The sequence below is a fragment of the Danio rerio genome, chromosome 8 (genome assembly GCF_049306965.1).
Source record: "Danio rerio strain Tuebingen ecotype United States chromosome 8, GRCz12tu, whole genome shotgun sequence".
NCBI classification, from domain to species: Eukaryota; Metazoa; Chordata; class Actinopteri; order Cypriniformes; family Danionidae; genus Danio; species Danio rerio.
Genome location: NC_133183.1, coordinates 20,662,298 through 20,681,120, shown reverse-complemented (window position 1 = coordinate 20,681,120; position 18,823 = coordinate 20,662,298). Strand labels below are relative to the sequence as shown.

Sequence of the window (18,823 nt, the reverse complement as noted above, 5' to 3'; positions counted from 1 at the left end):
GGTAAAAACAAAAACAGGTGATTTAATAACAAATCCTGATGAAATAAATGGTTGTTTTAGGGAATTTTATTCAGATTTATACACTTCTAAAGCTAATCACAATGACCCAAATTACGACAACTTTTCCTCAAAATTGGACATGCCAAAGCTCAGTGAGGTCTCTAAACTAGAACTGGAATCCGAAATATTAATCGAAGATATATTAAAAGCAATTCATCCCTCAGGGAAAGCCCCAGGCCCAGATGGCTTTGGGTGTGAGTTTTTTAAAAACCTTTAGCAAGAAACTAGCCCCCTATATGCTGAGAATGCTGCAAGACTCAATTAAGAAGAATACACTTCCAGATTCATTGTATGACGCAAATATCTGTGTAATTTGGAAAAAAGGGAAACCTGAGACCGATCCAGCCAATTACAGGCCCATTGCCCTTTTAAATCTTGATCAAAAAGTGTTGACTAAAATATTAGCTGATAGACTGGCACGACACATTTCTACAATTAATCATCCAGATCAGACAGGCTTTATTCCAGGAAGGTTCTCATTCTGTAATGTCCGCCTTTTACTTAATATTTAATATGCAAATATTTTATAAATTAACCAACAAACCAGCTGCAATTCTCTCATTAGACGCGCAGAAAGCCTTTGATCAGATTGAATGGCCGTATATATTTGAAACGTTAAGGCAGTTTGGATTTGGAGACAAATTTATTAACTGGATCAAAATAGTTTATCTACGTCCATCTTCATCTGTTTTGACAAAATCAGATCTAACCCCTTCGTATTGCAGCGGGGAGTACGTCAGGGTGACCCTCTATCCCGTCTTCTTTTTAACATTGCACTTGAGCCATTAGCAGTAGGAGTTAGAACTAATCCACATATCCAGGGTATTTCTCTTGGCAACGCCGAAAGCTTGATCAGTCTATATGCTGGCGACATTTTACTTTACATCTCTGATCCAGTTTCTACTATCCCTAAGATTCTCAACTATATTGATAGTTTCAGTAAGTTGTCAGGTTATTCAATTAATTGGGGAAAAAAGTGAATTTATGCCTTTAACAAATAATTTAAGTGACACTTTTTTAAACAGTTTACCTTTTAAAATAGTAAACAATCATTTTACTTATCTCAGCCTGAATATTCCAAAGAACCCCAAACACTTATTCAAATTAAATTTCTTAGATATGATTAACAGAATCAAAGCTAACATTGAAAGATGGAAGTTGCTCCCATTGTCACTAATTGGCCGGGTGAATGTGATAAAGATGGTTGTTCTGCCAAGGTTCTTATATCTTTTTCAAAATCTCCCGATATATTTACCCATGTCTTTTTTTAAACAAATTGATTCGATTATTCTCTCATTCATTTGGAACTATAAAATACCTCGCATAGCCAAAGCCCATTTACAAAAAAATACAGATAGCGGAGGTCTTGGCCTTCCAATTTTCAAGCACTATTACTGGGCAGCAAATGCCAGAGCTCTCACATTCTGGCAAAGGGGTGTTCTGGAGGATGTGACATATGAGACTTCCCCATTATGGGTCTATGCCGAGGCCATATCTGTGCCAGAGTCCTCTCTCCCAACATTGCTTTTTACAGAGTGTAAATTGATTAAAAAACAAGGAAGCTGTAATTTTGTGGTAAGGAATTCGTTACGGATTTTAAATCAGATAAATAAATTTGACAAATTACCTAAGGTTTCAGTCAATACACTGATTTCACACAATTCTTCATTTTAACCTTCCCTGATTGACAGTACTTTTACAGCATGGAAAAGAAAATGGCTATCTTGCATAGGAGATCTTTACATAGACAATCAATTTGCATCCTTTACACAGCTGAAGGATAAGTTTTCTCTACCACAGTCTCATTTCTTTCGCTATCTGCAAATTAGAAACTATGTAAAGGAAAATATCTCACAATTTATAAACAAACCAGAAAGTCATATTATTCAGAAACTTCTATCCTCAAACCCTAATACTAGACACCTAATATCAAGCTTTGTTTGTGTTTTAGAGGCTCCAATATGCACTAAGCACATTAAGATAGCTTGGGCCATGGATTTAAATGAAGAAGTGGCTGATGAGATCTGGGAAGAAGCCCTGTCAAGAATAAAAAAAGCTTCAATAAATTCGAGACATAAGTTGATTTAATTTAAAGTTTACAATCGCCTTCATTTCTCTAAAACTAGATTAAGTAAAATCTTTCCCTCTGTATCTCCTAAATGTGACAGATGTGGTAGAGCAGAGGGGACTTTGGCACATTTATTTTGGTTTTGTCCTGTTCTTTATGAGTTTTGGTCCAGCATCTTTGAGTTGTTTTCCAGTGCTTATGGAACCACTATCCAACCTGACTACAATTAGGCTATTTTTGGATATTCAAACATAATGGACACTTTTCCTTCAACCCAACAGCAAGCCCTGATGGTTGGCATGATCATAGCTAAAAAGATGATCTTACTTAATTGGAAGTCTCCAAAGGCTCCCTGTTTTAAGAGATGGTTGAATGAGCTGCTTTATGTCATTCAAATGGAGCGACTACGTCTTGAAACTTCACAGAAAAAAGCTGAAACCACATGGGGACCTATTTTAAGACTCTTGGGAATCTAGCATTTTACCTTTGGAAATTTTGATCTCTAACTCATATATTCATGACACTGACTTTGTAGAAATGTGAATACTGTCATCTTTTTAAAAAAAAAATTATGCTACATATGTCATGTGTATACTTATGTATATTTGATAACTGAGACGATTCCTCCCTTTGTTTTTTTTCTTTGTTTTTTTTGAGGGGGTGGGATGGGGCTAATGTCAATTATTTTGTATTGTATTTATTAATATTTTTGTATTATTATTTGTATTGCACTGTGTTTGTTAAAAATCTTATAAAAATGGTAAATAAAACAAAATATAAAAAAAAAAAAACAGGATCCATGCGGGGTATATTATCCGGTGTTTATCCAGACCTAGTTGCCGTAACCGCTTCCTCACGCCGTCGTAACTCCTCTGTCGCTTATACACCTCCGTTGGCAGGTCAGGAAGAAATCTTATTTTGTTGTTTTGGTACATCACCTCTTTCTGTATCCGCGCAGCTTTTAAGATGTTTTCTCTGTCCTTGTAGTTTAAGCACTTGATTAATGCTAGTTCTCGGATACGTAGTAGAACTTTGGCTCGCTGTTGTCCGGTGCGCTCGCTCCAAAACCGGCGGCGTTATCTTGAGAGTATCCGCTATCTATTTTTCCATAGAGGAACATGCCTTCTACTTTCTCAGGTATGCCCAGTACGCGCAGGTTATTACGTCTGCTCCTCCCTTCTAAGTCTTCGACTTTGTTACTGAGGTTTTTTGTCTTGTTCTCAAGCTTTTCGATAGTTGCCTTCAGTGTTTGTATCTCGTCTTCTGCTGTGGATATTCGCTTTTCGGCCTCCATGATACGCCCACTACAGTCTTTCACGTCCGTTTGGAAAATTCTTATTTCCGTCAGTACACCATCAATTTTTGTGTTAAAGTTTAGTTTCAAAGATGTTACGGCAAGCATGAGGTCCTTTGTTGATGGATTTTCCATGTTTATGACTTGTTCAACATCCGCGGACATGTCAGCATGTGACTGCTCCGGTGAGCACGGCTCGCCTTCAGCTAACGTTAGCTCCTGGCATACCTCCTTGCAGCTCTCCACCGTTTTCATCTCTTTAGCCGCTTTTTTTGGCATGTTTGAAGTGATTTTCTCTTATGCTTATAATTTTGTCTCTTTATATGACCTATCTCTGGAATATTATGCAGGATTTATTGAAAAGCAATTAAGCACGAGGAAAACGCGTCTGCTCACCTTGCCGCCATAACCGGAAGTACTCAACTCTGCCGTTCTGATGCAGTTAGGGAGTTCATTCCACCAACTGGGCAAAATGAATGCGAGAGTTCGGGAAAGTGATTTCTTCCCTTTTTGGAATGAAACCACAAGGCAACGTTAATTCACAGAACGCAAGTTTCTGGAGGGCACATAGATCTGCAGAAGTGAGAGCAGATAAGAAAGAGCAAAGCCAGAAGTCGCTTTGAAGGCAAACATCAGAGCTTTGAATTTGATGCGAGCAGCAACTGGCAGCCAGTGCAAACGGATGAGCAGCGGAGTGACATGTGCTCTTTTAGGTTCATTAAAGACCACTCGTGCTGTTGCGTTCTGGAGCAGCTGAAGAGGCTTGATAGAGTTAGCTGGAAGCCCCGCTAGTAGAGAGTTGCAGTAATCCAGTCTGGAGAGAACAAGAGCTTGAACAAGGAGTTGAGCTGCATGTTCAGATAAGAAGGGTCGGATCTTTCTGATGTTATAGAGTGCGAATCTGCACGATCGAGCAGTTCTAGAAATGTGGTCAGAGAAGTTTAGTTGGTCATCAATCGTTACTCCAAGGCTTTTCACCATTTTGGATGCAGTAATGGTTGCCCCATCCATCTGGATTGAAAAGTTATGGTGTAGAGTCAGGTTGGCAGAAACTACAAGCATTTTCGTTTTCGCGAGGTTAAGCTGAAGATGATGATCTTTCATCCAGTGTGAAATGTCCGACAGGCAGGCTGAGATGCGAGCTGGAACCGAGGGACCATCAGGATGAAAAGAGAGGTGTAGCTGGGTATCATCAGCATAGCAGTGGTAGGAGAATCCATGTTTCTGGATGACTGGTCCTAGAGATGTCATGTAGATGGAGAAGAGAAGTGGCCCAAGAACAGAGCTTTGAGGTACCCCAGTGTTTAGATGCTTTAGGTTGGACACCTTTCCCCTCCAAGACACCCTGAATGACCTGTCAGAGAGGTAAGATCTGAACCATTGTATAACAGTGCCCGCTACGCCCAGTGACTCAAGCGTAGATAGCTGGATCTGGTGGTTTACAGTGTCAAAAGCAGCTGACAAATCCAGCAAGATGAGGACTGATGATTTTGAGTCTGCTTTAGCCAGTCTGAGATCCTCCACGACCGAAAGCAAGGGCAGTCTCAGTTGAGTGGCCTTTCTTAAAGCCGGATTGCTTGTTGTCCATGAGGTTGTTTTGAGTAAGAAAGTCCAGGACTTGATTGAACACTACTTTCTCCAGAATCTTGGCCATGAATGGAAGCAGGGATACTGGTCTGTAGTTTTCAAATAGCGTATGGTCCAGGTTGGGTTTCTTTAGCAGTGGGGTTACCCTAGCCTGCTTAAATGAAGTGGGGAATAAACGAGAGTGAAGAGATGTGTTAATTATGTGAGTCAGTGTTGGTATGACTGCAGGAGAGATGGCTTGCAAAAGATGAGAGGGAATAGGATCAAGTGGACAGGTGGTTGCATGGCTAGATAGCACGAGCTTGGACACCTCAGACTCAGACAGCTGAGAAAAAGAGGTGAGTGTGTGTGGTGTTGGTGGTGTATCTTGCATGTTTGTTGTAGGTGCAGCAAATTGAGCACTGATTTTTGCAGTTTTGGTGCAAAAGAATGTAGCAAAGTCATCAGTAGTAAGTGTGGAGGATGCGGGTGGAGGAGGAGGATAGAGGGAGGAAAATGTTTTAAAAAGTAGGCGAGGATTAGTGGCATTGTTGATTTTCAGACGGTAATATGTCTGCTTTGCAGAAGTAACCTCAGCCGAGAAAAAAGACAGAAGAGTTTGGTATGTTAAGAGCTGTGCAGGATTTTTAGTTTTCCGCCAAATTCTCTCTGCAGCCCGAAGTTTTGAGCGATGCTCACGGAGAGCATCCGAGAGCCAGGGTGCAGGAGGACTGGCACGGGCTGGCCTGGATGTAAGAGGACATAATCTGTCTAGACATGATGCTAGTGTGGAGCAGAGTGTATCAGTGGCGCTGTTCGTATCAAGTGCAGAGAGTTTGCAAGATGGAGGAAGAGAGTCTGAAACCAAGGTGATGAATTGACGAAAGTGAAGGAAAAAAAAAACAGGCTCAGTTTTACCATTTCTCCTCAGCCCAAACTTCTTGTGCAGAACTGCAGTCTAGGTGCCAGGGGCTGAAGAACACTGGACGTTCATCATGGAGAAGCTGCAGGTGTGAGTATGTGGCTTTACCATTGAGAGGTTATTAATATTAGGCTATTTGGTTTGCATTCTTATCACCCTTTAATGCAGTTTAATTGTTTCTACTACTATTATTAAAATTATTCCTGCCATTTTGTTGTGTGAGATACATTACCTGGAAGATTTTATTAGCAATAAATATGCAGTCAGCAGAATCATACATCATGTGAGTTGAAACACAACCTAAATCTGTGCAGGGAACTTGTAGCACCAGACTGCACATTTGACAATCCACTTATTAATATTTGTCTGGTGAAATAGTTTTAATCAATAAATATATCTCTTTTCAACCATTATACTTTTTTGTGTTAAATTGGTTTATGTCTGTTTTTAACAACCCTGTCCCCATTTTTAAAAAGATACTACATTAATTCCTTATAAATAACTGATTAAATAGAACAGCAGTCACTTTATTATATATATTTATTTATTTAAAATGCAAACTCAAAACATCATCTCAACAACATTTTAAAATGTCATGTGCACAGTAGAGAACAAGTGTTCTTGTACAGTGAAATTATTTGGTTTCCACAATAAAATGCTGTACATGAATGAATAAACAAATAAATAGTGCAATAGCGTATAAAAAACAATCAAAATTACAAATTGTATCAAAAATTCATAAAATCTTAAAAAAAGAACCAAAAACGTCCTCAAGACGGAGAATATGACTCAAAAAATAATGACAATCCAAGTTCATTTCCTCAGTGTCAGTATAGGGGGCACGTTCATGATTGCTGTGCTTTCTGAGAAAGTCACGTGTGGGCATCTGGAATCACTGCACACTGTTCATGAACGTGCACAATGTACTGACACTGAGGAGAAGATACAAACTTCACAAATATTTTTATACATTTTACAATATTCAAACAGAACCACTGAAGGCGTAATCTGTATATTATTAAGCTAAAATAAGACATCTGTGTGCACATAAAATACAAATAATGACTTCATTCAACAATTCAGTTCCACAGTGTCAAGGGCACATTCACAGCAGAAGTCTTCTTGTACAATACAATTCTTTGGTTTCCACAATAAAATGCAGTACATGAATAAATAAATAAATAAATAAATAAATAAATAAATAAATGATTCATGAGTTCACACTTAGATAATGCTCTTGCATTAAGTGCTTGTGCCTGGTGCTATTATTTAATTCACTTGTGTCACGTCTTTAGAGTGTGGGAGGAAACCGGAGTACCCGGGGAAAACCCACGCGAACACGGGGAGAACATGTAAACTCCACACAGAAAGTGCCAACTGACTCTGCTAGGACTTGAACCAGTGACCTTCTTGCTGTGAAGCAGCAGTGCTAGCCACTGAGCCACCGTGTTGCCCGATCCTAGAATTGAGGAGGAGGGAGAAAGGATGGATGAGGGGGGGTCTTCCAAAATGAAGATAGGGAATGAAATTAGGCTGGATATTTATGTCAAAGTTGGAATAATCCGATTGGCTAGCTAATGATTAGCGATAGGGACCAGCTGCGGTCAATCATATTACATGCTCCTCTCCAAATTAGTTTGTGAAACTTTACATTTGTATCAAAAACAATTGTATCAAATTTATAAGATCAAAAAGAAAAAGAACCAAAAACCTCCTCAAAACAGACCATATGACTAAAACAAGAATAACGACTATCCACATTTATTTCCTCAGTGTCAGTATAGGGGCCATGGTCTCGAGCGTTGTGCTCTTTCTTTGCATGTCACGTTGCTTAAGTATACCTCAGATGCGCCTGTGCTAGTTTTTTTATACAGAGGAAGTCGGGTGTAGGCATCTGGAAGGAGCTATACATCACTGCACAGTGCTCATGAACGTGCGCAATATACTGACACTCAGGAGAAAGATGTTTCACTAATATTTTCATACATTTTACAATATTCAAACAGAACCACCGAAGGTGTAATCAGTATATTATTAAGCTATGATAAGACATTTGTGTTCATATAAAATACAAATAATGACTTCATACAACAGTTTATTCTTATACATTTCTATACGTTTCAAATCTGCCTGAACAATAGCGGCTGTTTCCTGGTAAAGATGAGGATGATTTTGCTGCTTTGGTCTTCACTGAGGAAAACAAAAGAAGAAAAAAAATGTTAGAGATGTCCAGAATTTGTATATTTCACACTAAGATTGAACTAATCTTGTCTGTGAACAGCCTCTTAAAGCTCCAACAATCAGCTGATAAAACAGGTAATGCAACAAGAAGATTCATCTCAAAGATGCAAGTTGTTGTGAAGTGGTTATATGTGGCGATTACTTTAGTAAAGCACCTTTATATACTGTATGTGTGTATGTACAGTTATCCTGAAATGTTCTCGTCTCAAATGTTTTCATTGTCACATTGACTTGCTTTTTAGTTACATTATATTTGTATAAGGGTTTTCTAATAGCAATATTCTAACATTGCCTACATTTACATGGACATTAATAATCAAATGATTTGCCTTAATCTAAATAAGACAGTTTCAGCGTTCGTAATAGTCAAATCGCGAGCATACGCAATGTTAAGTTTGTATTATAATTGATCATTTGCATGCACTTCTGATGCCTGTGACTGTATTATGACCTTAAAAGCTTTCAGGCGTAATAAATTGTACCATTTCTAACTTTAACAACAATTCATTTGATTAAATTATTTTTAATATTCAGTTATGCTGCTCGAATACTGTTAAACTCGGAAAACAATATACCACTAACTCTACCTTTTTCTTGATTTTAGTTATAGATTGTTATGCTTGAAAATACTCTCAACACATGCAAATAGAGAAATGCACTGCAAATATCAGACCACATCAAAAATGTGTCGGCGGACCCCAATTATAGAGTGTTTATTAGATTTTATGGAGATGTACTCCCACTGCAGAATCACCCTAATCGATAAAATTGATCAAGTCATCTGATGAAATTGTATTCATATTGCAATATATATCGCAAAAAATCGTGCAGCCTGTAGAGTAGTATGTTTCCTAAGGGATCAGTTGTATTTACCTTCATCTGGTCTTCATTCACACCTTCTTCATCCACTCGTGCTGCATGACCTCCTCCAGTGTCTCCAAATTGTGATTCAGACACTTTTCAATCAGATCACAGCACTCTGTATGAGGAGAAAGAGAGATGGTTAGTCAACACTATACCAAAGCTGACATTAATGAAGATATCTTCTGACATTTGTGAGTAAAACAAGCTAGTGTAAAGTCCTGGAAGGCCGGTGTCTTGCAGAGTTTTCTTCAAACACTCCAAGCTAATCAGTGGCTATATCTCAAATCACCAAGTACACTATTTGAGGGAGTAGCCTTTTTTAGTAATGTCCGAAACCATGGTGGAGGTTTTGAAGTGTATTTAATTCCCTCATTCATTTACATTCACTCCTTTGAGTAGACTATTGTAAGCAATGGAGTGTGACTTCAAGATAACTTGGATTCTTCAAGATAAGAGTTTGGAGGTAAACTCTGCAGGACTGTGGCCCTCAAATTGCCCCTTCCTGAGTTAATATATATGGTGACATTAGGGCCACAGTTTGATTCTGTTGTGGACATTGATGCCTCACTCACAATACCAGCGACTTAGTAGCTGCCTGTCGCTTTAGGTGGTAATCTGCTGCAAATGTGAATGAGGCATAAGACTACAACAGGTTGAGGCATTTAAATTTATCAGTGTCTGTTTACTCACCGCTGGATATCTTGGGTTTAAATAAAAGGCGTGGTTGCCATTCATCTCTGGAGTACACTGGCACTTTTCCGTTCACCATAAAATACAGCAGGTGGCCGACGCTCCAGATGTTCCCCAAGATGATGATTCTTTGTTCTTCATCCTCGTATTTGCTAGCACAGCCGAAGTCAATCACCTTGAGCTCCAATGTGTTTGTGTTCACCAGGATGTTTTCAGCATGCAAGTCATTGTGAGAAATTCCATGGTCAAGGGAGTGCTGGATTCCCAGGATTAACTGGTGCAGCAAGCAGCGTGCAATTGGTTCCTTCAGCGTGTGACGTCGCTTTACAAAGATCCGCAGGGATGTACAAGGTTTGGGGTATTCCAAAACAAGTGAAATGAACCCTTCTTGATCAAACCACTCGTACATTTCTATCAGGTATATGCTCTTGGAAGGATCTTTCAGCATGAGCATAAACGCCACTTCTCTTAGTACTGGTTTGGAATAACCAGGCTAAAAAGAAAAAGAGAACAAGGGTTACTAGCTGTAGATGTGAAGAAAGATCACCATTATTTCATGGATAAGTTCAACTAGACTTTCCTTCATGTTATTTCAACCCCTAGAGAAGATATTCTCAATGAAGATATTTTAGATTAAATCTGAGAGCTCCCTTATCCTCCACAGACAGTAGCGTTCCTTAGGCACTCAAAGTCAGTTTCAAGTGTAATCATACGAAGCTCCAAGAACACTTATGAAACTGTAAAAAACTTTGTTTGACCAATTCTTCCACATCAGGTCAGGGTGTGCATTTACTACCGGTAATAAGACACTTGCGTCTCGCTGACTCTGACAGTAAATAAAATTGCTTGTAGAAAATGTGCACCCTGACCTGGTACAGGAGGGAAAAATTTGTTTTGACAATGTTTTTGGCTCCTTTTCTGGTCTCTGAATGCCCCTGGACCATTGATGTCTATGGAGGATGGGGGAGCTCTCAGATTTCATCTAAAGCAGCGGTTCTCAAACTTTTTTTATTAAGTACCACCTCAGAAAAAAATTTGTCCCTCCAAGTAACACTATAATGACCAGTATTAAAATACAGTGGCGTAGTAGGCCTAATTAAGCACCTACAGCTCTGCACAGTTTAAAAACCAGGCAGAATAATTCCTATTAGTAAGAATATTTATTATTGTCAGCTGCTTTAAACATTATAAATATTTTGAACATTAACACTGTATTGTGCTTACAGGTAAAAAACAACAACAACAACAACAAACAGCCAAAATAAAATGTCAATGTTTTAATTATATGTGCTTTTTTATATGTAAAGTATTAACATATAGTAGCCTATACGTCAACCTGGAAATGTTGTTTGGGCCTTATTAATATGGGCTATATGTCATCATATTCATATATAAATCATTTGTGATAAATTTTGAAACTTATCTTGCATGTATATATGACATATTTGATTCCTCCGCGTACCACTAGAAGGAAGCCCGCGTACCACTAGTGGTACACGTACCACAGTTTGAGAACCACTGATCTAAAGCATAGGTCTCAAACTTGATTCCTGGAGGGTCGCACCGGCCCTGCATAGTTTTGCTCCAACCCTGATCAAACACAGCTGATTCCACTAATAAAGGTGTTCAAGACTCTTTTGAACACCTCGATTATTAGGATCAGCTATATTTTTTCAGGGTTGGAGCAAAACTGAGCAGAGCTGCGGCTCTCCAGGAATTGAGTTTGAGACCTAAGCCCTAAACATAATTTTATTCGGCTTGAACATATTATTTCAGAAATGACTGGATTTTGCCTTTTAAAATTCAACTATGCAACAGTAATAATGTCCAAACCAATAACGAATCAAATATTGAGTGAAGTTTTGCAAACTTACTACTGATATGTAATGGTCACCGTGTCTCTTGCGGATCCTCTTGATGGCAACCTGCAAAGCAAATATCCAAGTATTAGTTTTTCACGTATTATTGACAAGCTTGGATTAAGGGTACAAGTTACATAAGAAGCAAATTGTACACTAAGAGTTTTACCTCCTTGCCATCAGATTTACGGATTGCTTTGTAGGTTACGCCGAAGCTTCCAGTTCCCAGAATATCTCCCAATCTGTAGAGACTCTTCATAAATACTGAAAAAAAGAAGAGGTTAAGTGTTTTCAATTCTCTCACACTGATATATATATATTACAGTATTACAGTATACAGATATATATATATATATATATATATATATATATATATATATATATATATATATATATATATATATATATATATATATATATATATATATATATACAAATATATTACAGTAGAATTTATAATAGTTCTGTTTGTCTCAAAATTGAATTTGACACTTTGTGTTTATGTCTTGTACATGACTTCCGAGTCCTGAAATCAGACTCACCTCTATTTGGTCCTGTGGCAGATGATGATTCCCCATTAGCTGTGTCCTGGAGCCCAGATGGTCCAGGGACAGGCTCTGAATCTGGATCTGAATCTGGATCTGAATCTATATCAATAGCAAACTGGCTCTTGCAGTTTCTAAGCTCATACCCTGGATTTGGAACCGGATCAACTGAATTCTGGCACCCAGACGCTCTAGGGACAGGCTCTGGATCTGGAACCAAATCAACAGTAAACTGCCTCCCAGGCGCTCTAGGGGCAGATTCTGGATCTGGAACCAAATCAACAGTAAACTGCCTCCCAGGCGCTCTAGGGGCAGATTCTGGATCTGGAACCAAATCAACAGTAAACTGCCTCCCAGGCGCTCTAGGGGCAGATTCTGGATCTGGAACCAAATCAACAGTAAACTGCCTCCCAGGCGCTCTAGGGGCAGATTCTGGATCTGGAACCGGATTAACAGTAAACTGCAACCCAGATGCTCTAGGGGCAGGTTCTAGATCTGGAACCGGATCAACAGTAAACTGCCGCCCAAACATTCCAGGAGCAGGTTCTGGATCTGGATTCAGATCAACAGTATTCTTGCACCCAGACGTTCCAAGGACAAGTTCTGGATCTGGATTCAGATCAACAGTATTCTTGCACCCAGACGTTCCAAGGACAGGTTCTGGATCTGGATTCAGATCAACAGTATTCTTGCACCTAGACGTTCCAAGGACAAGTTCTGGATCTGGATTCAGATCAAAAGTATTCCTGCACCAAGACGTTCCAAGGACAGGTTTTGGACCTGGATTCAGATCAACAGTATTCTGGAGCCCAGAAGTTCTAGGCACAGGCTCTGGATCCAAATCAATCTCTACATCGTTTGTGTGTGGATCCCCCTGTGGTATTTGAGTCCCCACTCTTCTCCGTCTGTAGCAGAGGAACGGCTTCTTTATGGCCTTCCACACTCTCTTGAAGAAAGCATGGATTCTTCTCCTCCTGCTGCCTCCTGTTTGAACTTCTTAGTTGAACAAAGAAAAAAAGAAAATAAAAGAGAATATTTGAAACATGACAATAAGTAAATGTATAGACATATATAAGAAAATATTCATATGTTTCTATACGAAAATTTAAATAAACATTTTTTAAAAATTGGCCAGGCCAAGTGAAAAAATCTGCTTGTTAAGTCATGAAAAATATGTATTTATGACCACTTTTTAGTCATATCACACATTACACTGAATTTGATATACAAATCATGCTGTTCACATCAGTCTCTAGATTTTTATGATTTTCGAAAGTATTACATCACTTTGTAAACGTTCATTATTACTATTTGTTGAGTCTCCCCATGAGCAATTCCATGCAAATGTCAGTTTTCACCAAAACAGTAAAACAGTGTTTGTATGCTTGTTTGTGTGAGCAAGTATTTAACAGTACTTTAAACATACTTAAAAAATGTCTGTCAATGTTTTCAAACTATTATATTTGATTTACCAAAGTTCCAAAGTGTCAATTTCACACGTCACATCCATAACGAAGCTCTTTCCTCATAAATGCAAAACTGTCAAATAAAATAAATCATTTTTGTTGTATAGAGAGGCAACTCTTATCCTTTTAATTAGCGTCGTTTATTTTGGCTTATGCAGTTGAATTCACATAATTTCTACAAAGTATGTTGTATACTGTAAACTCACTTTAGGCCTTTTTTTTTCAAGAAACTTGATCTTAACATTCTGATGATTGTTGGGATAATAAAGAAAATCAATAATTTAATTTTGACTATTCCTAAAAACTTAGCACATGCAGAACACATTATGTATATACACACTACCAGTCAAAAGTTTTATTTGCTTTTGTTGTTGTTTTTTAAGAAAATGATTCTGTTCATCAAGATGGCATTTAATAAATGTAAAAAAAATGTTAAATCGATAAATATTTATAACAATTTTAAATAACTGCTCTCTTATCGTATGTAGTTTCAAATGAAAATATTACTCCAGTCATTATTGATTTCATTACTATTACATTAATAATAATAATTAATATTAGAGTAATTTCTGAAGGATCGTGTGACTCTGAAGACTGCAGTAATGAAGCTGACAATTCATCTTTAAAATCACAGAAGTAAATGATTAAATTAAACAATAAACTTTTATTGAACCATTATATTAGAGAGCAATAACAGTTCACAATTTGCACTGTATTTTTGATTAATGCAGCTTCGGTCAGCGGGATAAGCTTATTTTAAAACCTTTAAAAACCCTACTGAGCCTAAACTTTTGACTGGTAGTGTATTTTTGTGTGTGTAATACATTTGTTATTGAAATAAACACATTTTGCATAACTCTTGTAATCTTATCAAGTAAACTATTTAAAATGGCTAACATTTGATTCAATTAAATGCATGACATTTCATTATTAAAAAAAAAAAAACATGCTTGAGCATCATTTAGGGTCTGTCTGCCTTGTTTTTTGTCTAAAGGCACAGGTGGTACAAAATTTGGTGGAGGTGGCCACCTCGCAGTTTTATATGCAGGAAAAAGTCCAGTTTGAACATCTTTTTCAGTTTTAATTGGAAATATATTGTGGGTTTTTTAAATTAGTCTTGAGTGTCTGTGTGTGTGTTTATGGGGGGTTTGAATAAGAGTATTTAGTTGTGGCTAGAAAGGCGGATGAATTCGGGACTAAACCGAAGAATATAGTGCGTGTGTGAACGCTGGGCATTTAACGCTTTGACTAGGCCCAAGTCTCCCTTTAGGGCAATTTACCTCAAACACAAATGTTCTGTTAAAACCCCATTATTATTATTATTTTTATTTTTTTGGGTTGGGGTTATGTAACGTCTCTTTTGTCATTTATACATTATTTAAATTTACTAATAGCTTTTCTTTCCCCAGTTTTTATAATTATTTTAAACCATACACAACTTGAGTGTTTGCTGACAGGCTCACCGGTTGTTTTCTCCACATTAACAGAGAAGGGCTCATCGAGTGTCGTACTGGCATCAGACGCCGCAGTACATTCCTCGTCCAGCCAAGAACAGAGGTTTCTGCAGAAGTCCATGTTTTCCAGCACTGGAGCCACCTCTCCGCTCACTCCTTCACCAAACACAGGTACTGTTGCTGCCATCGCGTGGACAACCACAGGCTGTGTCGCTTCACTCAGAAAGTCTTCGAGTTCACTCATGTGTTCGCTCGTAAAATAAGTCGACAGATGTTCGTTATCCATTAGATTTGGTGAAAATCTGTTAACACGTCCAAATAATGATCCTTACAGTAGCTTGGATGATCACTGAACTGATGTAAGAAATGTAAGTTATGCGAGCGTTTATGTTCTATTGAGTGACGTCACTTTTGGAATATATCTAACAGCGTCTCAGGGCCTCGTGTTTTTTTATAAATATTCTTTAAGTATTACTCCGCTTAGACTGTTTTGGGGTCATTTTTATTGATTTATTCATTTACAATGTATCGTCGTAAACAATAAACAACAGTCCCTGTCATGGTCTGCCTCAGAAAAAGCTTGTTGAATAGCAAAAACTGAAAAAAAGGCATTGAATTGACAAGTGCTTGCATTAAAAATCTTTTGACATGTGATTCTAACACAATATCTTTCTACCTATAGACAACTAATATCATTATTATTAAGAAACAGTAAAATATACTTTAAAAATGTAAACACAATGCCAGGAAAGACAATTATGAGTAAGATATTCGTTACAAATCCAAGAAGTATATTGAGAATGTCAAAACAAAAGATGTAGTGAGGGTTTAGGTATGATTTGTGGCCTTTTATGTGTAATCTGTCGGTGAAATGGATGCGATGTGTAATTTAAAGGTAATTGAGGATTTCATTTCTCTAATTCATACAGCACAGTCTATTCAATTCAATTCATCTTTATTTCTGTAGTGCTTTTATAGGTTAGATTGTGTCAAAGCAGCTTAACATAGAAGTTTAAGTTGAAATTGAAACCATGTCAGTCCAGTTTTCAGTTGAAGTGCGGTTTAGTTCAATTCAGTGTGGTTTAATTTTCACTGCTGAAAGTCCAAACACTGAAAAGCAAATCCATCGATGCGCAGCTCCTCAAGTCCCAAACCAAGCAAGCCAGTGGCAACAGTGGTGAGGAACAAACTTCACCAATTCGTCACCTTAGAATTATAAGGTTCTATCTGACATTTTTGTCAAAATTGAGTTATTGACATATTCCTATTAAATGACAACTTATTTATATTATGGGATGTTTTTTATGTTGTTTACATTAACACTTTTTATTTAAAAAAACAAATGTTACACACATACTGTTTGCTTTATGGAATGCAAAAACTTTGAAGCTTAATATCTCAAAATCATTCAGAGCGCACATACTTTATAATTTCAACATTTACATTTACATTTATCATTTAGCAGACACTTTTATCCCAAGCGACTTACAAATAAGGACAAGGAAGCAATTTACACAACTACAAGAGGAACAATGAATAAGTGCTATAGGCAAGTTTCAGGTCTGTAAAGTCTAAGAAGGAAAGCATTAGTAATTTTTTTTTTTTTTTGAGTACAGTTAGTGGTATATCCAGAGAGGCAATTGCAGATTAGGAAGTGAAGTGGAAACTAAATAGTTGAGTTTTTAGTTGTTTCTTGAAAACAGCGAGTGACTCTGCCGTTCTTTATTGAACAATGTGTTTATTGTTTTTGATTACACAAGACAGGTAACAGAAAAACACAATTCCATTTCGTCGCAATTATTTCCCACCCCAACAAAAGAACATCACTCTCTTCTCCCCTGTACAAATACACAGAATTCTCTTACAAGAGTAAATGTAAATGCAAAACAAATATAGTTTGGTACCCAAAAACCAAGTATACATTACTGTACTTTACACATAAAAGTTACGTTATCCAACAAAACAAAATGAAACACACACACAAAAATAAATAAATAAATAAAAACACTATACTTAGTTACACTTCTTGTAATAAATGACCAATATTATTGTTATTAATGTAGTAATTAAACGGCTTCCAAATTTCTTCATATTCATCCATTTGGTTTTTAATAAAATATGTTACTTTTTCAATGGCCATACACAGTGCCATGGCATTAATCCAAGTTCCAGTAGATGGTGGATCAGGTCTTTTCCAGCGATCATTCTTTTAGCTTGTAGTATAGCATAATCTATTAATTTGCGCTGCTGAAGATTTAGTTTAAGGTTCTTTGGGTATAAATGTAGCAAAATCATTTTTGCATCTAGTGGAATATTCAAGGGTACAATTATCTTTGTAATATTAATCACTTCCACCCAAAAGTCTCTAATAATGTTGCATTCCCAAACACAATGCACACATGAACCCTGAGCCTCTCGCATTTAAAGCATGTATCAGGAATATTTTTATTAAACCTATTTAGTTTGACAGGAGTTATATAAGTCTGCATCAACCAGGTATATTGAAGTAGTTTTAAGCTAACGCTCCCTAACTGTTTCTGAGAATTTTTACAGACTTGTCTCCATTTATCCTCAGATATATCCTCATTCAATCCCATCTTCCAAATTTCAAGTTTTGGTGTTGATGAATCAGTAGACCCTGATACAAGCCATTTGTAAAAAACTGATATTAACCCTTTATTATTGCAATTCTTGGTAATTAATTTTTCCAAAATTTAAAGTACTGGCAAGTTTATTGATTGGTTCTGCCTAGAAAGAACAAAACTCCTTATCTGTAAGTATTTAAAGAAATGCTTTTTTGAAATATTGTACTTAATAGATAATTGCTCAAACAACATCAACGTTCCCTCCTCTAATAGATCACTAATTTTGCTTAATTCCTTTTCAACCCACAACCGGAATCCTGAGTCCTTTGTACCTGGCTGGTTTGAATAATGCGTTGCCCCAAATGGGGCTATACTGGGATAAAGAGTCAGCTATTTTCATGTACTCTCTAACTTCATACCATACTCCAATCATGTTACAAACTATGGGGTGCGTGGTGACTGTTTTTAGTTGTTTAAAATGATCTGAATATATATACAAATTTAAGGGTAACGCAAAATCACATGACTCCATATCCACCCAGGATAGTTTATTTCCGGAGGAAAAATAAAACATTATTGTTCTTAATTGTGCAGCTAAATAGTACCAGTACAGGTTGGGACATATTAACCCTCCAGTGTCAAATGGAAGATAAAGAAGAGAAAGACGAACTCGAGGGCATTTGTTGTTCCAAATAAATTTTCTGAATAATGAATTAATCTTTGAGAACACTCCAGCTGGTGGCGCCAAGGGGATATTTTGGAATAAATACATGAATTTAGGCAAAATATTCATCTTCAATATATTTATTCTTCCTATCAATGAAATTGGTGAAGATAACCATCTCTCCAGATCTTTAGATGTTGATTCCATTATAACATTATAATTTGTAGAAATTATATTTTCTAATTGTGGGACATTTTTGATACCCAAATATGTAAAGCTGGGTGATATTTTCAAGGTAAATAAATGTGATGTATTTAAACAGCTATCTTTATCAAGCAGCAATAATGATGACTTTGATGTATTCACTTTATATCCCGATATGTTTCCGAATTGTTTGATCAGGTCTAAAAGTGCTTGGAGAGAGGTGTTTAATTGTTTTAGAAATAACACCGTCATCAGCGAATAAAGCTATTTTATGTTCCTTGCCACCCATTTTAATCCCTTGTATATGGTTGTTAGCTCTTACGGCTATTGCTAGTGGTTCT

The 18,823-nt window shown here is 37.1% G+C and overlaps 1 protein-coding gene across 1 annotated transcript; it reads right to left on the bottom strand.

Moving 5' to 3' along the window:
* Positions 1-7,989: 7,989 nt before the first annotated feature.
* LOC141375878 (uncharacterized) lies at positions 7,990-16,313 on the bottom strand. The gene is made up of 7 exons (XM_073910884.1): positions 15,039-16,313; positions 12,107-13,105; positions 11,734-11,828; positions 11,580-11,630; positions 9,706-10,198; positions 9,025-9,130; positions 7,990-8,100 (listed from the first exon to the last, which is right to left on the bottom strand). The coding sequence occupies exons 1-6, from the start codon at positions 15,313-15,315 to the stop codon at positions 9,042-9,044; spliced, it is 2,004 nt and encodes a 667-aa protein (XP_073766985.1). The 5' UTR covers positions 15,316-16,313; the 3' UTR covers positions 7,990-8,100; positions 9,025-9,041.
* Positions 16,314-18,823: the final 2,510 nt, after the last annotated feature.